This window comes from Cydia pomonella, chromosome 10, assembly GCF_033807575.1.
Source record: "Cydia pomonella isolate Wapato2018A chromosome 10, ilCydPomo1, whole genome shotgun sequence".
Taxonomy (NCBI): domain Eukaryota; kingdom Metazoa; phylum Arthropoda; class Insecta; order Lepidoptera; family Tortricidae; genus Cydia; species Cydia pomonella.
This window is the reverse complement of record NC_084712.1, coordinates 7,463,914-7,479,264: the sequence shown is the minus strand read 5'-3', so window position 1 is coordinate 7,479,264 and position 15,351 is coordinate 7,463,914. Positions and strand designations below refer to the sequence as shown.

Sequence of the window (15,351 nt, the reverse complement as noted above, 5' to 3'; positions counted from 1 at the left end):
GTACCTGTGACAGAGTCTGCGTGGCCATAGGGCCGCCGAGCTTGTGGTACGCGATGTAAGCGCGCCGGACTGTCGTCGTGGGGAACAAATTCCGTGGACTAGCGGACGACTATAAAATGTACCTGTGGCGGGGTCTGGGTGTCCATGCTGGCGCCGCCGAGCTTGTGGTAGGCGATGTACGCGCGCGCCGGACTGCCGTACCCGTGGGGAGCAATTTTTGTGGCCGTTCTGAGCTCCCGGGTGAACTGACCATCTCCTGAGGAACGCACTCCTCACCTGAAAAAGCATGTTCACATTAGAACCTACAGAGTAATCTGTTATTTTGATCATACCCTGATGTATGAATATGGTGATACTGAACGACATTGTTTCATATATTTCGAGGAATCATATAATGTCAGTGTTTTCTATTGAACATTTTTGAAGTCAAAACTTCTTTAGTGGCGCTGTGCACTTTTTGTGATGGGGAAAAAATGTTAAACTCGCGACAGGTCACGTAACCGACAGATTCATCAGATTGAAAATTCGTAAGACGGACACGTGACCTTATCGAAAAACTGTTACAATATCATTGAAGCCAGTAAATTTTTTTAATGTAATATAAATTGTCATATTTGTATACGATAGCGCAATAAATGAATATTGTATTTTACCACATAAATGATAGTACTTTTATACTGATAATTAAAGCAATTCGTGCAAAATTATTCCCTAACCATTCCAAAATATCAAAAATGCACAACGTTAATATTCAAGTTTTCACTTCTGCCGGCACTCCTGGAGTGCAACCCGTTGTTTTTTTTGCGATTTCAGGGTTGGACCCATAGTAAAAGTTGTTAAGTATGACCCTGTATACGTCCCGCCGGCGGCATATTTCTGTCAGTCAGACTTCAGTCATTTTAGGTTGCCTTTCCACTCATGCGGATGTGAGCGGAGATGGGAAAAGTTAGCGCGTGAATCGGCCAATAGCATTGGTTGTAATCAACGTCTCATGAGCTTGAGATTGGTCGATTCCTGCACGTCTCCTCCGCATTTCCAAAAACAATAAAGCACCTACACAAGATTTCATGTCTCAGCCGGGGAGCTAGCACAGGAGTGGCGCGACAGCCAGGCTTATTCGAATTTTAGTTATTCGATCTGTACTATCATATATGACAGGCTATCCAGTACTTTTGTTTAATGTCACCTATATTTTGTCCTGTTTTATTTTATTTAATATATATGCTCGCACGCTCCGGTTGTGGAATGAGCTACCTGCCGAGGTTTTCTCGAGGGTCTACAGTATGACGTTCTTCAAAAAAGGAGTGTACATATTTTTAAAGGGTCGGCAACGCGCATGTAACACCTCTGGAGTTGCAGGCGTACATAGGCTACGGTGACTGCTTACCATCAGGCGGGCCGTATGCTTGCTTGCCACCGTCGTGGTATAAAAAAAAAATACAGTATACTTTAATAGGCATATAGTAAATCTTTGTTTATTAGGTATTAAGTTTATACATAGTTTTAGTTAGAGGAGGCTCTTATGTTATTATGTAATAATATAATTAAATTTTTTATTGTTACTTAGAGTGAATTAAAAAAATGTACTTACTATAATCTAAGTATAGGCCGTGTTTTACGTATTAACTAATATAAGTAATAGTAAGCAAAGTGTGATATTGTGAACTACTTACATTTTTATTCTGCTACACCCTTTCCAGGGTCCATGTATGTAACATATATTGGTATGCAAATAAATCTCTATCTCTACTTCTTTTGTATTCTGTTATTTTTGTAATGTTTAATTTCTCGGTGTATTTCAGCCAATAGGCTTGTCTGTAATGCCGTGTAAATATATTGTTAATAAATTAATAAACGTATAGTCACTTCACTTATCGTCGTCCCCAAAATCAAAGTGCAAAGAGCAACTCACAGTGAAGAGTGGTGTGTAACAAAAAAATTACCCCTTAAGTTCAGTAATTTCTGTTTGTGTTTGGTGTCAAAGATTTATTGAATTGCTAAGTAATCGAGTTTTAGTTAAATGCAGACATTCTTCCTCTTCAATGAAGTCGCGTTCAGATCCTGAACAGTAAGAACAGTTCGTCCACTTGGCTCCTACTTTCACTATGCAGAAAAAAAAAAACAATAGCAACCTCTATTTACTCGTAAGTGCATTGCGGTACAATAATCAGGTTAATATATCGGTCAACCATTCGTGCTCATTGGTAATCTTAAGTATCTACAAATAAAAGAAAGAAAAGTCACATCAAAAAAGTACCTATCTAACCATTTATTAATCCCACTAAGAGGCAATTGGTATCAATTTTGCTGAAACGACTTTTGGAAACAAACAATGTGCTAACTTACGCCAATTGCACATACATATATACTTACTTTTATATCGGCATCCGAACCGGCATGAAGAAATACTTAACGCACAAGAAGCCTCACATGTTTCGTTTAAAAAAAATATGTTCTGAAAGGTTTTTTATTATCGCGTGACTAAGTGTTGGGAAATTGTAATTCCCTCGCGAATGGGAAGGCTCGGCGCGGCGAGCTGTCCTCCCCTAAGTTCAAATGGAACTGAGGAAAATTAAGCGATTGCTAGGGACGCGACGTGAGAGGAAAAACCTCGACAGTCGACAGTGCTGCGGGAAATCAGCTGCTAGTGTATAATAGAAAGTTAATAGATATTATTATATATTTCGCTTTATCACCTGAACTGTAAAATGTTGCCACCACTTGCCATTTAGTTGATAAAGCGAAAAATAAACAAAATAAAACGATGTATGTGACAAAGACCAAAAGTTGGGGAATCAGTAGGACTTATACATTTATATTAATTGGTTTATTAGAAGACATTATTCTCTCAATGATGGTGCCACTAAGCCGGTCAATGCAGTCTTAAGGAGCTTTCAACATCCAATTCGTTTAAATTTATGTTACTTTAGCAGTTTTTTTTTAAGAAAAACAATTAAACTTGTTTTATTAAAGCAAAAATTTTTTTACATTAATTATATGTATTTCAAGGACCGTGGCCGTACTCGATACATGAGTGAACGAATTCGGCGCGATAGAAAATAATTGCAAACATTGGTCTTAAAGTCACCATTAAACGGTTTTATGTCTTAATTTTTTTGACATGGGTCTGCAATTAAAATCACAATTTCTAAATATTAATAGTTTAATACCTAAATCGCTAACGAGTAATATTACACAAATAATCCACATTTTTTATTCATTTCAATAGTTTTCTTGTTATTCCCTTGCCCAGGCCCAGTAACAGTGACAGCGCTATCTTATTTACTCCGATACAATTAGACAGAGTGCGCGGTTTGGGTATTGACAGCCTCTTAAAGCAAGCAGCGATGTACGTATTAAGCGGGCACCGAGAGCCGTGGCAGGTAACTAGGCAGCACTTTTCATTTCAATACCAATATCGATAGAAGTGTGTTACTTCACTAAATCACTCGCGGCGCTGGGCGGGCAGCTATAACTGGGCGGGGAAAGGTCGATAGCTACCTCGTGGTTACGCGATGCACGATGCACCACTAGGTATTGTGCAAAAATAATTTAAAAAAACATGAAGTGAAGTAGGTAGTTACTTTTAAAAGCTACGGCTAACCTGCACATGTGGGTGGGTTATTAAATAGCTCCTAATTAAAATCGGTTTATCAATCCTCTCTCCTTAAAAAAACAAAGCTTATCTAACTTTATTTCTGCCGGCCTAGCCAAGGTTACAAATAATCTAAATACCTACTGAGGACCCAAATATTCATACAAAACCGCCCCGTACATTTCAGGATGATCCTATCGTTAAAAAAACTTACGCATTGTCGGAATTAAAGAATTCAGAAAAAGGTTTTTTCTCAAACTTGCAATGAAATGTTGACGTGACTTACCTTCAAATTAGGTCCGGTATTTTTTCTTTGGTTCCTTGCAATGTTACATATTATCTATTAGTTTTTGTGATTATAGGAATTTTCAGTGCGACCTACCTAAGTATATAAATTTATATATAGATCTAGTCTTTTTTTTATATATGGTCACTGAGCTAAATCGCGGACGGACAGCCGTACAAACAAAAAAACGGACTTGGCAAAAACTTTTTTCTCTGTTTAGGCGGTCAGCACACCGGACCGCCGCCTTAGAGTTAATAATAGGTAACTAGCATGTGTTAGACCAAGATAAGTCTGCACTTGCAGCAAACTTCTATAAAATTATGGGTTTATGACGTTTAAAATAACACTCGCACAGCCTGTGCTATCAAAATAGCAGCAGAGTGCTGACTAGATAGTATTAGGTATCGAATTTAATGCCTCCTGGGCCATAATCCATATACTTAGGTAGGTAGGTATATTGTGGTCGGTCACCAGATGGACATGCAAATAAAGGACTTAATTACTATAATACTTATTTGGTATTATTAGGTATATGGCATTGTGTCGCTGCGTCAAGCGTGTCATTTTCATTTGAAACCTATTAAGCCATTCAGCGCTAATCACGACACGATGTTATTTGCCTCTAATAAGCATTGGTTTTCGCTTCATATCAGGAAACCCATGTTATCGGCTACAACGTGGCGCTAACCTCGATAAAAACCACGACGTGAATTGAATGCGGGAAGTCAAAGTTTATTTGTTCCGAAAGGTAGTCATATGTATGTATTTGCAAATGGCTACACTGCGGTTGCTGTGCCACTGCCACATCTCCGCCATTTATGACATTACGTTCCCGCCCTTTGTTGTTTTTTTCTCATAACACAATTTGGCGGCTTTGGCCTCAATTTGGCGGGCGAGCACAGACGTATCAACAGAACCATGTTGCTTTCTTCATATAATAAATTCAACTACAAGCCTGACGCCATACAAGATGGCAACCTTACAACAAAAATATATTTTATTTCTTACGGGTTACAGCCATTATGAGCTTGCATAATAAGTTTTATTCATTTGAATGATTTCAATTAAAACTAAAACACATTATCTAATGCATTAACTCTCCATTTTAAAATATCAATTGTTTATTAAAAACTGGTTATGTTGGCTATAAGTAATTTATGAGCATGGTGAGTTTCTAATCCTATCGTATTGTCACTTGTCATTGAAATATCTTATCTGTGCCCTGCATGTCGGCAGCAGTGGAATAATTTGCTGTGAATAAGTTTGAATTTAATAAGTATTTAATACGTTTAGTTATCAAATTCTGTGCTGCTTACTTCCAGCGCGTTACTGTTAATCGTGCTGTTTAAACCGATCTGCAATAAAAGTCTACAAGGCAAGTATTACAAACTTTCAAGGATCATGCTGGTAGTAGTACCTACTTTACGTATCTTACTTTTTACAATACGGTTCTCTTTTACTTTTAAAGGCTTATGTTTGGTGTCTTTATATAGAAATGTGTGTTTTCGAGTAATTTTTTATAAAGGGTAAAAGTACTTGACACGTGTTACACTTTAAAGCCATTGTTCAAGACGACCGTTACGAAATTTTTATCCTGAAATTTTAACTATTCGTTTCAAGTATTTCCAATTTATGAAAGAGTATTGTGTGTTTGTGTAATTACGATCACAATTTTACGGTTATACAAACAATTTATTTCAACAGCTTGTTATATTTTCTGATACTTCAGATGGCAGATGTAGAAGTGACACAGACCCCTTCAGAGCTTCTGGCTAGTGGGCGGCGAAACTTAGCTGTGAGAGACTATAATGCGGCTACTGAGGCTCTGGCCAAGGCCTGCGAGCTGCTGGCCAAAGAACACGGGGACACAGCTGACCAGTGTGCAGAGGCTTATCTATGGTACCTGTTTTTATAAGTAATTTTTTTGTTAGTTATAAAATTATGTCCAATATGCCTTGTTAAAAGCATTATATCAAATCTGATTTAAATGTCTCAATCTCTGTTAGTCACAATCACTAGGGCTAGAAACGGCAGATAAAATTGTTTAAAAGTACAATGTATATTTATGAATTTTGAACCACCAAATTCTTTAACAAACATTTAAGATTAATTATTTGTCATTTGAATATTGCTTACTAAATTAACTTAATTAATTATTTCGTCTGAAATAGATGCTAAGGCTAGTATGATGACTAAATTAAACTATTTTTATAGGTATGGAAAGGCCTTATTGGGACTGTCAAGAGAAGAGAGTGGGGTTCTCGGTGATGGGATGCCGGGGACTGGCAATGCAGATGGTGAGGAAGATGATGAAAATGAAGGTAAGCTAGGATGCAGACATCCATATTCATAAAACTTAGCAAACCTTTGTTAAATGTTGTCCTTTTCTAACAAACATAAATGTCAAAATGACAGATAAGGATAAACAATTATCCCCTCAAGTGGCATATGTCGTTTTTGTCTTATTGGCATTTTGATTTTATTTCTATTAATCAAATTTGAAATTTAATTGACATAATCGGACGGGAGTCGACCGCCCACCACTCCAAGGGTTATCAAGAGCTATTTAGACATTACAAGGGTTGATGAAATATCATCAGCAGAGTGCAGCATGATTCCATTTTTATCGCCTGTGGCTGTGCCTGTCACTTTCACACTTACATACTTGTTTAAACATGCCAGGCATGGTGACAGGCAATAAAAAAGCGACCAAGCTACAGCCACTGGGTTCAGGAATGTCACTTATCACTATGCCTGTTACTTTCGTAAAAATACACCCATACTGCCACCACTGGTTGTTAAAAGTTAAATTTAGACATCACACTTCTTCTATTTTAAAATATTTGGCAGTATTGTACAAATTGTATTATTATTTGAACAAAAGTGGGTATTTGGTTTAGAACCAGAAGAAAATGGTGAGGAGAATGGAGAGTCTGAAGCTGAGCCTGTTAAGGCGGAGGCTGATGATGGAGTGAAGAAGAGTGAGGCGGAATCAACCACGAAAGATGAGCCGGCCAGCAGTAGCACTGCGGATGATCAACCTGTAAGAGCCTATCAATAAATCCTAATTTCTAATCAGGTTAGGTGGGGTAAGAGTAAATTTTTGACTGACCATAAACTACGCACTTCGCGATCTATTATTTAACCGGTAAAGTGGACTTTACCATCCATTATTAAGCAAAAAGTTTTCATTTAATTGCTTGTTTAATTTTACTTTATGCCAATTTCATTCTATTTTCATTATTTGATTTTTTTTATCAGGGCCCATCTAACGGAGAGGCAGCTGATGAATCTATGGCTGACTTGGAAAACGAGGATGATGTTGACAACCTCCAGTTAGCCTGGGAAATGTTAGGTAAGTAAAAACATGAAAGTCTATAGTGACACATTGTCACTAACCGCTCAATTTCGACAGCAGACACGCCTCTGCTTAGATATTTCTTATTTCCTTTATTGCAAACCATGGTACATATGTTGTTACAAAAGATTAAAATATCACATGGACCCTGACAGGATATAACAAGTATATTCTTAAAGCTAGTTCTCAAAACAAATGCAATGGGGTGATAACAATATATAGTCTGGCAAAACAAGTTGCCAATACAAAAAAAGCGAAAACTTCAAATTTAGTATGGGAGATGAAACCTTTGCATCTTTGTATTTCTAAGCCTTAACAGAAAGAATGTCAAATTGGTTTGTTGAAGAATAGATATCTCAGTCCGGTACTTGGTACTTGGCCTGGCTGAATAAGTCCTACAAAAAAAATTGAGGTCTCTTTATCAAATTCAATAAGAATTATTTTGTTTGTCATCATTCATTATTTATGTGACAACCGGTCTGGCCTAGTGGGTAGTGACCCTGCCTATGAAGCCGATGGTCCTGGGTCAGAATCCCAGTAAGGGCATTTATTTGTGTGATGAGCACAGATATTTGTTCCTGAGTCATGGGTGTTTCTATATATTTAAGTATTTATATATTTATCGTTGTCTGAGTACCCACAACACAAGCCTTCTTGAGATTACTGTAGGGCTTAGTCAATTTGTGTAAGAATGTCCGATATTTATTTATTTATTATTATGTTTCAGTGGAACGATTCATAACACAGCTCTACAAAAAACATTTTTTTTTGTTGCCCTGGGTATCTTCTGCGAATTTCTATATTTTCAAGTGCACAGTTTACGAATATATTCATAATACTATTGAATGTGCTCTAGTTAGGGTTCCGTAGCCAAATGGCAAAAAACGGAACCCTTATAGATTCGTCATGTCCGTCTGTCTGTCCGATTCTGTCACAGCCACTTTTTTTTTATGATTTTAGCGTATTTTATAACATATATTTTGATTTTTTAATGTAAAATGAAAATAAAGAAAAAGTAGAGCAAATCTTCCAAAATCATTGATAGTTTCATAAATTGTGAGCATAAATAAATACATCAAAGGCAACAAAACCACTGTTGACCAGTGTAATAGTATTTTGTGCGTGATATGTGGAAACTTTAAAGAGCCATATGTTGTAAAACGTACGATACACGTGGTGCGAATAGGTAATTCGCAACTCGTGTCGATTTATTATTTTAAATTTATCACCACTTTTGCGAATGTCTTATTTTCTGCATTTGTATCGTAAATGACTATTACATTAGATTATTAGGAGGGGAATCTGATTGCTTGGACTTGATGGCGAAGACGACTAAATTTTTTGCACCAGACTGCGACTTGTTTGCTGGCAAAAATCATAAACTTTTTAAATATTTTTTATGTTATCCTGAATCAACATCGACTTATTAATTAGTCTTGTATTTATCGTATAATTTTATTACCTAGCTTATAGCTCTATTATTACTTAATTTTACAGCGAATTGGCGCCCCCTAGTTGTAATGCTGTAAAATTGTATATCAATAAATATCAATCATACCTTCGCTGAACTTTGTGACGATTGTGACTGAGCAAGTTTAATTTTTATGTACCATACCAGTCAATACCACAAGGCTACTAACATAGTAAATAGGCACAGTTCATGGTGTGGGGGTTGCGAGTGTTATTTGTTTACAAGCCTCTCATAGAACAGGGAGGGTTATTTCATCGTCGAAGCCTCAAGTAATATATACTATCATCACACCTGCTCGAAAAGTTCTTATTTCATGCAGGTTTAGTGAAGGACAAAGGCCTATTTTGTTCCCGCGGGAGTTATGGATTGTGAAAAAAAAAGCTATAACTCCCTAGGGAGTTTTTAAATTATGTCACTTTTTCATACGAATCAAGTAATGAGTTTTACTATTAAAATACTGACGTTTATAGTTTAATATTTTTGTTTTTGTTTAAAATTAAATAATTCGATTAATTTAACAGCCGTTTAAAATATTTTTACATAATTATTAATCGTGGCCGAATGCCGGATAGGTCCGTGCCCCCGATGCTACCCTGTCAAGATTATTACAAAATGGCGGACGAATGTTTGATATGTCACCGTATTTAAGAATTATTTCGTTTAAATTTTAGTTTTTTCTTCGCAAGTGTGATGAAAAACATTGTGTGTAACTCCGGGGATAACAATATTGCAAACTCGGGTGTTTAATTCCCTCGTATCCAAAATTTGAGTTACCCCCCTCGTCGCGTACTAAAGTATCGTGGTCGCGCAGACCTGGCGCGCAGCATCCTGCGGCGGCGCGCGGCGGGCGGCGGCGCGGCGGCGCGCGCGCAGCTGGCCGACGTGCTGCTCGCGCTCGGCGAGGTGGCGCTCGAGAGCGAGACCTACGACAAGGCCGTCGTGGACATGCGTAACTATTTACTCTCACATCTCGCTTTTAACTCACCGACTTTAGGTTTCATCCTTCAAAACTAAGCAAAGCTGAGTTAGCTAATACCGACAATTTTTTTTGCGATCGATATTTTCTTTTAGTCTTTCTAAAAGTACCCGTCTGTGATGGTGATGATTGTGATGAAAGGCGGCGATTGTGACCACAAGTACATACGTGGCCTAACACTACATATCGATCGCTACGCTACTTGCTTTTTCGTCGGTTGTTACGTCTTTAGCCGGGTCCACGCAGAGCGAGACAATTTCCTCCCGCACAAAACCGCCAGTGTAGACGTGCCTCGGCCAAAGCGGCGCGTGTGGACCGGCCTTATGACGTATTCCCAGATTTAAAAACTTCTATTGTTTTCTTTACATAATTCGACACGTGTATGCCCAAATTATTATTTAGTCGCAAAGCAAACGTCCCTGTTTCTAAACTTGTCCTGAGAAAATACTGGTATGTGTGCAAATTATAAATCATTTTCTTTTTACAGAAAGCTGCTTAGAAATCCAAAAAGAACTGTACAGCAGTGACGACCGCCGTATTGCCGAAACCCACTATCAAATCGGTAAATAGATCCTCTTACGTATTAAGATTTACACAAATTGAATCATAATACACCTTGCATCTGAGTACAGGTTTCAAAATAAACACATTTACAAATATGTATTATTCAAAATTCTTCATTCTCTTACTCAAAGTTGAGAGGAAAGAACCCCAATTTGATGATAGAAATTCTCACTGAAGTGAGACATTTTCCAAAGCCTTATCATGTTTTTTGCCAACAGGTTTAGCGAACTCGCTCGCCTCTAATTTCGAAGATGCGATCACTCACTTCAAAAACGCCGCCAACATTCTCGAGACTCGCATCAAAACGCTAGAGAACCCCGCAACTGTCAAAGACGACGCTATCGTTAAGAAACACTCCACAGCTGATCCTTTCTACTCCGTCGAAGGAGAAATTAAGGAGTTGAAGGAGCTGCTGCCGGAGATTCAGGAGAAAATACAAGACATGATGGACTATAAGACTGAGGTAAGGCCATGTGAATGCTTAGAGGAGACGCGAAAGATGTTGAGGAATATGATTTTGAAAGAGAAGACTCGTTGCGTCGTTGACTGTCAGTCTGAGGTCTAAAACCTGCATATAAGTAGGCCATACTCAAGTCCGGTGTCTGCTTATTTGTGTATAAGACTGATATAACCCACGCACAATAATATTCATGTAGTTATTAGCTAGCCTTGGTTTTGATACAGCAATTTGGTATTTTAAATTAATAAGTTTTAATAATTTAACTTCATTACGAAAATCATTAGCTTTAGTAATTGTATCGTCCCATTATGGTTATCCAAGCTAAATTGGAATGTAATTCTAAGTATACTCACTAGTTTAATGTCAACATTCCATATTTATTTGTATTGTTAGAAGTTCCTGTAAAAAGTGCCAAATGAATGGTTCGCCTAAAATTGTGATATTATTGTATTGAATTGAGACTGTCAGTATTATTTTTGGACGAATTTTGTTAGGACTTAGTGCCTTAGAACAGTCAGGCCTAGGACAGATGAAATAGTTATGTTGGTGAATAAATTATCTTTTGTTCAATGCACATCTGATTTCATTTTAGACAAAATCTTTAAAATTTACTCTGTCATATGTCAGTTATTTAAAAATTTGTCTCTCCATTATTTTTGTCCTAGGTCTGATTAAGCCCTAAAATCTCAATTTGCATTTAAAATACTCATAGTTTGTAATTGTTTTGTACTGATTAGGTGTAAGCGGAACATTTTTACCATGTGGCCATGTTTGTATTGTATTGCTGAATTGAAATAAAGTTAATCAAAATTATGAATGTGTGTTATTTCAGCTACATACCCAATACATTGATGGCCATGTGTGTGAAATGTTCCCTTCCAGTGACAGCCATGGCCATTGATGTCAAATTTATTATTACGTGACAATTTTTTTAAAATACTAAACCTTATGGATCGAAAATAACGAATACATCAATTTTGCATTGAAAACAGTGACTTAATACCATGGTATGTATAAATAAAACAAGTATAGTTTAAATTTGCCATTGGCACGAAGTTATTAAGGTCAGCTACAGAAGGGTTGAGTCTGTATGAAGCTGATTTGTTAAGTAAAATTGTAACATAGAAACAAGTTTTAGTCCCAATACTCAATTACTCTATTGAAAAATCACCGCACAACTATTTTATAGATCGTGTCATTCACAAAGACGCGTGCCTTGACTCGTAATGTCATGTTATTAAAGGTTAGATTTGACAAATCTGCGCGTCATCGTGGATGATACGTAGTATACCAACCGCCTTAGCAAACTAATTTGCACATGTCAGAACTATAGGGGAAGCGGTTCACATCCACGTTTATATTGGAATAATACATTAGTTAATTCTCATTGACTCTGAGGTTAACTGGAAGAGATCTCTTAAAGGGATTTGCCTTTGTACTGCCTATTCTGCCCCTGCCCCTAGAGAACAAAATTTTGAACTATGTGGATGCCCTTCCCTATCGGCCATATGAACTGAACTTATTATTATAAGTTTCTTTTATTTAGTTTCACCTGTCCCGTTGTCTGTCTGTCTGTAAACAATTCTTGCAAGTCAAATTTGACCCATTTCCCGGTTTCCAACTGAGCTGAAATATTGCACACATGTAAATTGGATGACAATGCAAAATTATGGTACCATCATTGACATATATCTAAGGACGGGCCTTACAGGCAATAAGAATGGGGCCAGTACAGCGGTGTCACGCACACGAATTCTGCACGATTGGCTCGAATTCGTGAGTGACACCACTGAAATAGCACCATTCTTAGTGCCCGTAAGGCCTGTCCTTAGGCGGCCATAGGAACTTTGTTATAAAACAACGCAACCTAATTGTGTTTGGGTTTGTTAGAATTGTTTCGATGGGTACTAGGTTGCCTGGTGAAAAAAAATCTAGTCGGCGATAAAAGCTAATATTAAATATTATTTTTTGTCAAAAAACTTATTTTCAAAGTGACTTGCACAATATTATTGCAGGAAAGGCACCTTTGCTGGCTTAAAATAAGGTTGAACGTGCAAATCATTCGCCTAGCTACCCATTACTGCGAAATTGTGTGATTGATTTCATGAAATAGTCATACAAAAGTCTTGTTTCTTCAAAAAGTCACGTAAACATACTACAATGATCTGCACATTTTTATTTTATCAGCAAAATTCATTATCACTCGGTCAAAGTGATATCACTATCAGGTGTCATTTATCAAGCACATACTCGTACCTTGAAGCAAATATTGATCTTCAAGTGCAGGCTATAATAGACTAAAACTAAAGGCCTAATTTGTTTGGTAAATCTAACGTTATCAATAATAATACTTATTACTTGGCTGGCGCGATGACCCCAAAATGAGTCTTTACTTCCAACACAAGAGCACGCCGCTTTGCTCGGTCCAAGACGGATTCACGCCAGATTTAGCTGACGCCAAGCTCACGGAGATCTGCCTCCACTCTATCCGCCCAACGATATTTAGGATGACCAACAGAACGGCGTCCAGTTGGTCGACCCAAGTAAGCCCTTTTCACTGTCCGATCGTCACCCATCCTTTCGAGGTGGCCAAGCAATCAATAATAATAGATTTTACAAACAGTATGACTTTAGTCACATAGACATAGTCTGATTAGTTAATCGTGTCACATTGTAGTGAAAAAATAACATTTTCAACCCTTCTAATCTTTCAGCGTGATAATGATAGCGGAAATGATAGAACCTGATAGAACACATAGTTTAAAACTGGAAATGATCGGTAGGACACTCGGGGGAATGGGGATACACCCAATACGAATGGTAATGACAGTACAAAGAAACTAAAAGGGTTCCTCGTGAACCAAGGAACCCCATTAGAGAGTAAAAGCTAGTATACTGACGGTTTCTATAAAATAACTTGTTTCACAGACCAAAAAGCGACTTGCCGAAACCCTGTTCTCATCAAACGGCGAAAGCTCCCACCTCAACGGCGCTGGCTCCAGCTCCTCAGAGGCCAAACCCAAACCCGCCGCCTCAGACATCTCCCATCTCATCAAGAGGAAGAGGAAATCCAGCGAAGGCGACGAGGCCTCCTCCGCTAAAAGGGCTAACACGTGAATAGTTAACAATCCCCTCCAACACCATTTTCCACTGTAAAATCATTGGTGTAGTCTAAAATCGTGTGGAAATATTTAATATCACCTTTATAAGGATTAAGTATAAGATAAGAGCTTGCGCACTGGCGTTTCTGGTAAATCACTTTCGATAACGATAATTACTTGTGCAGACTCTAATTTTGCCAGTTATTGACTATGCGGACGCGTGCACGACTAATATCTCTCAGGAGTACCTCAATAAGCTAGACCGTCTTATGAATAATGGCATACGTTTCATTTTCGGACTTCGCAAATACGACCATGTTTCTTTTTATCGCCGTCAGCTAAATTGGCTCTCCATCCGTCGTCGTAGGTCCCTTAGAATCCTGAGTATTTTATTCTCCATTTTGTTCGAGCCTTCCTCCCCTGGTTATCTTAAACGTAAATTCACTTTCATCACCCCCCGTCCAGGATGTGAACTCCGTTCCTCCCGTTCTCTCAAACTCTCGATTCCTTCTCACCGTACTGGTTTTATGTCTAACTCTTTCGCCGTTGAGGCAATCCGTCTCTGGAATTCCCTCCCTCTCTTTATTCGACAAGCCCCAAGCAAACCAGTTTTCAAACGACTACTTCGCAAGCATCTTCTGTCAGAAGAACTTAAATAAGGTTCACCATCATGTATATGTACATAATTATATGTATTAGTCTATCTTTTATACATTATATAAGTAGTAGTATTTAACTATTTATATATTTTTAATATTATTTGACTTCACGTTTAATTTTTTCCTTATTATTTGTTATTATTTTTTCCTGCACCAACATACACAAATGTCTCTGTTTGACCCAATGGTTGACTGGTAGAGAATGCCTTTTGGCATTAAGTTCGCCATTTGTACATTTTTCTTTATGTGTGCAATAAAGTTTAAATAAATAAATAAATAAATAACGGTGTGTACAATTAATTGTCTAAAGATAAATCGATAATCGACCGAGCGGAGCAAATTCAACTTTGGGCACATCTCTGCCTTCCTAAGCCCCTGAGCGGTATCTTATAAACAAATAACTTTGAAAATTGATTTATAAGATAAATAATTTAAGGTATACATTCAATTTTCATTTGAGATACCGCTAATTAGCATTTAGCAGGGCAGATTTGACAGCTACTAATTTTGACTGTGCTCAAAGTTAACCGCTAGTGCACAGGCTCTCAGGCGTTAGGAAACATGGTCTGCTGTACTGTGTTTGGCCTTATTGATACTGCCATAAATACATAAATCATAATTATTCTTTCAAGTCCTACGACCCCATAAATAACGGCCAAATAGAGCGAGATACTATACCTACGATTAAAGTTATGAATTTTGGCAATCGTACTGTTTCGAATATTTACGGTAACATAATATTTGTCTGTAGCCAATAATAATAGCAGATTGCCAAGGGGCAAATTTAGGAGTACAGTACGGAACAGAATGAAGTATTTTTTTTCTAGTATAAACAATATGTAATAAATAATGCAGAAATAAAATAATTTCAACTATTCCTT

At 37.5% G+C, this 15,351-nt stretch overlaps 2 protein-coding genes across 4 annotated transcripts in view; one reads left to right on the top strand and one right to left on the bottom strand.

The window, feature by feature from the left end:
- LOC133521965 (uncharacterized) overlaps window positions 1-2,686 on the bottom strand; it is a 121,477-nt gene extending 118,791 nt beyond the window's left edge. For all 3 annotated transcript variants that reach the window (XR_009799971.1, XR_009799972.1, XM_061857121.1), the window contains exons 1-2: window positions 2,374-2,686; window positions 123-276 (exon numbers count right to left, since the gene is read on the bottom strand). Coding sequence is in view for 1 of the 3 variants with exons in the window: in XM_061857121.1 (XP_061713105.1) it covers window positions 123-146 (24 nt within the window). In the remaining 2 variants the exon portion in view is untranslated. The remainder of the gene's footprint in view (window positions 1-122; window positions 277-2,373) is intronic.
- A 2,402-nt stretch (window positions 2,687-5,088) lies between these two features.
- On the top strand, window positions 5,089-15,345 carry LOC133521958 (histone-binding protein N1/N2). The gene is made up of 9 exons (XM_061857092.1): window positions 5,089-5,256; window positions 5,611-5,780; window positions 6,096-6,202; window positions 6,782-6,924; window positions 7,143-7,236; window positions 9,522-9,659; window positions 10,174-10,248; window positions 10,469-10,713; window positions 13,639-15,345. Exons 2-9 carry the CDS (start codon window positions 5,611-5,613, stop codon window positions 13,825-13,827), a joined length of 1,161 nt encoding a protein of 386 aa, XP_061713076.1. The 5' UTR covers window positions 5,089-5,256; the 3' UTR covers window positions 13,828-15,345.
- The last annotated feature ends 6 nt before the right edge of the window (window positions 15,346-15,351 follow it).

What these genes read in the sequence shown, in the direction of transcription:
- LOC133521958 (XM_061857092.1), top strand. Translation starts at nt 5,611, where the DNA reads ATGGCAGATGTAGAAGTGACACAGACCCCTTCAGAGCTTCTGGCTAGT. An exon ending in TGTGCAGAGGCTTATCTATG is followed by an intron (nt 5,781 to 6,095) that starts GTACCTGTTTTT and finishes CTATTTTTATAG; the next exon opens with GTATGGAAAGGCCTTATTGG. An exon ending in GCACTGCGGATGATCAACCT is followed by an intron (nt 6,925 to 7,142) that starts GTAAGAGCCTAT and finishes TTTTTTTATCAG; the next exon opens with GGCCCATCTAACGGAGAGGC.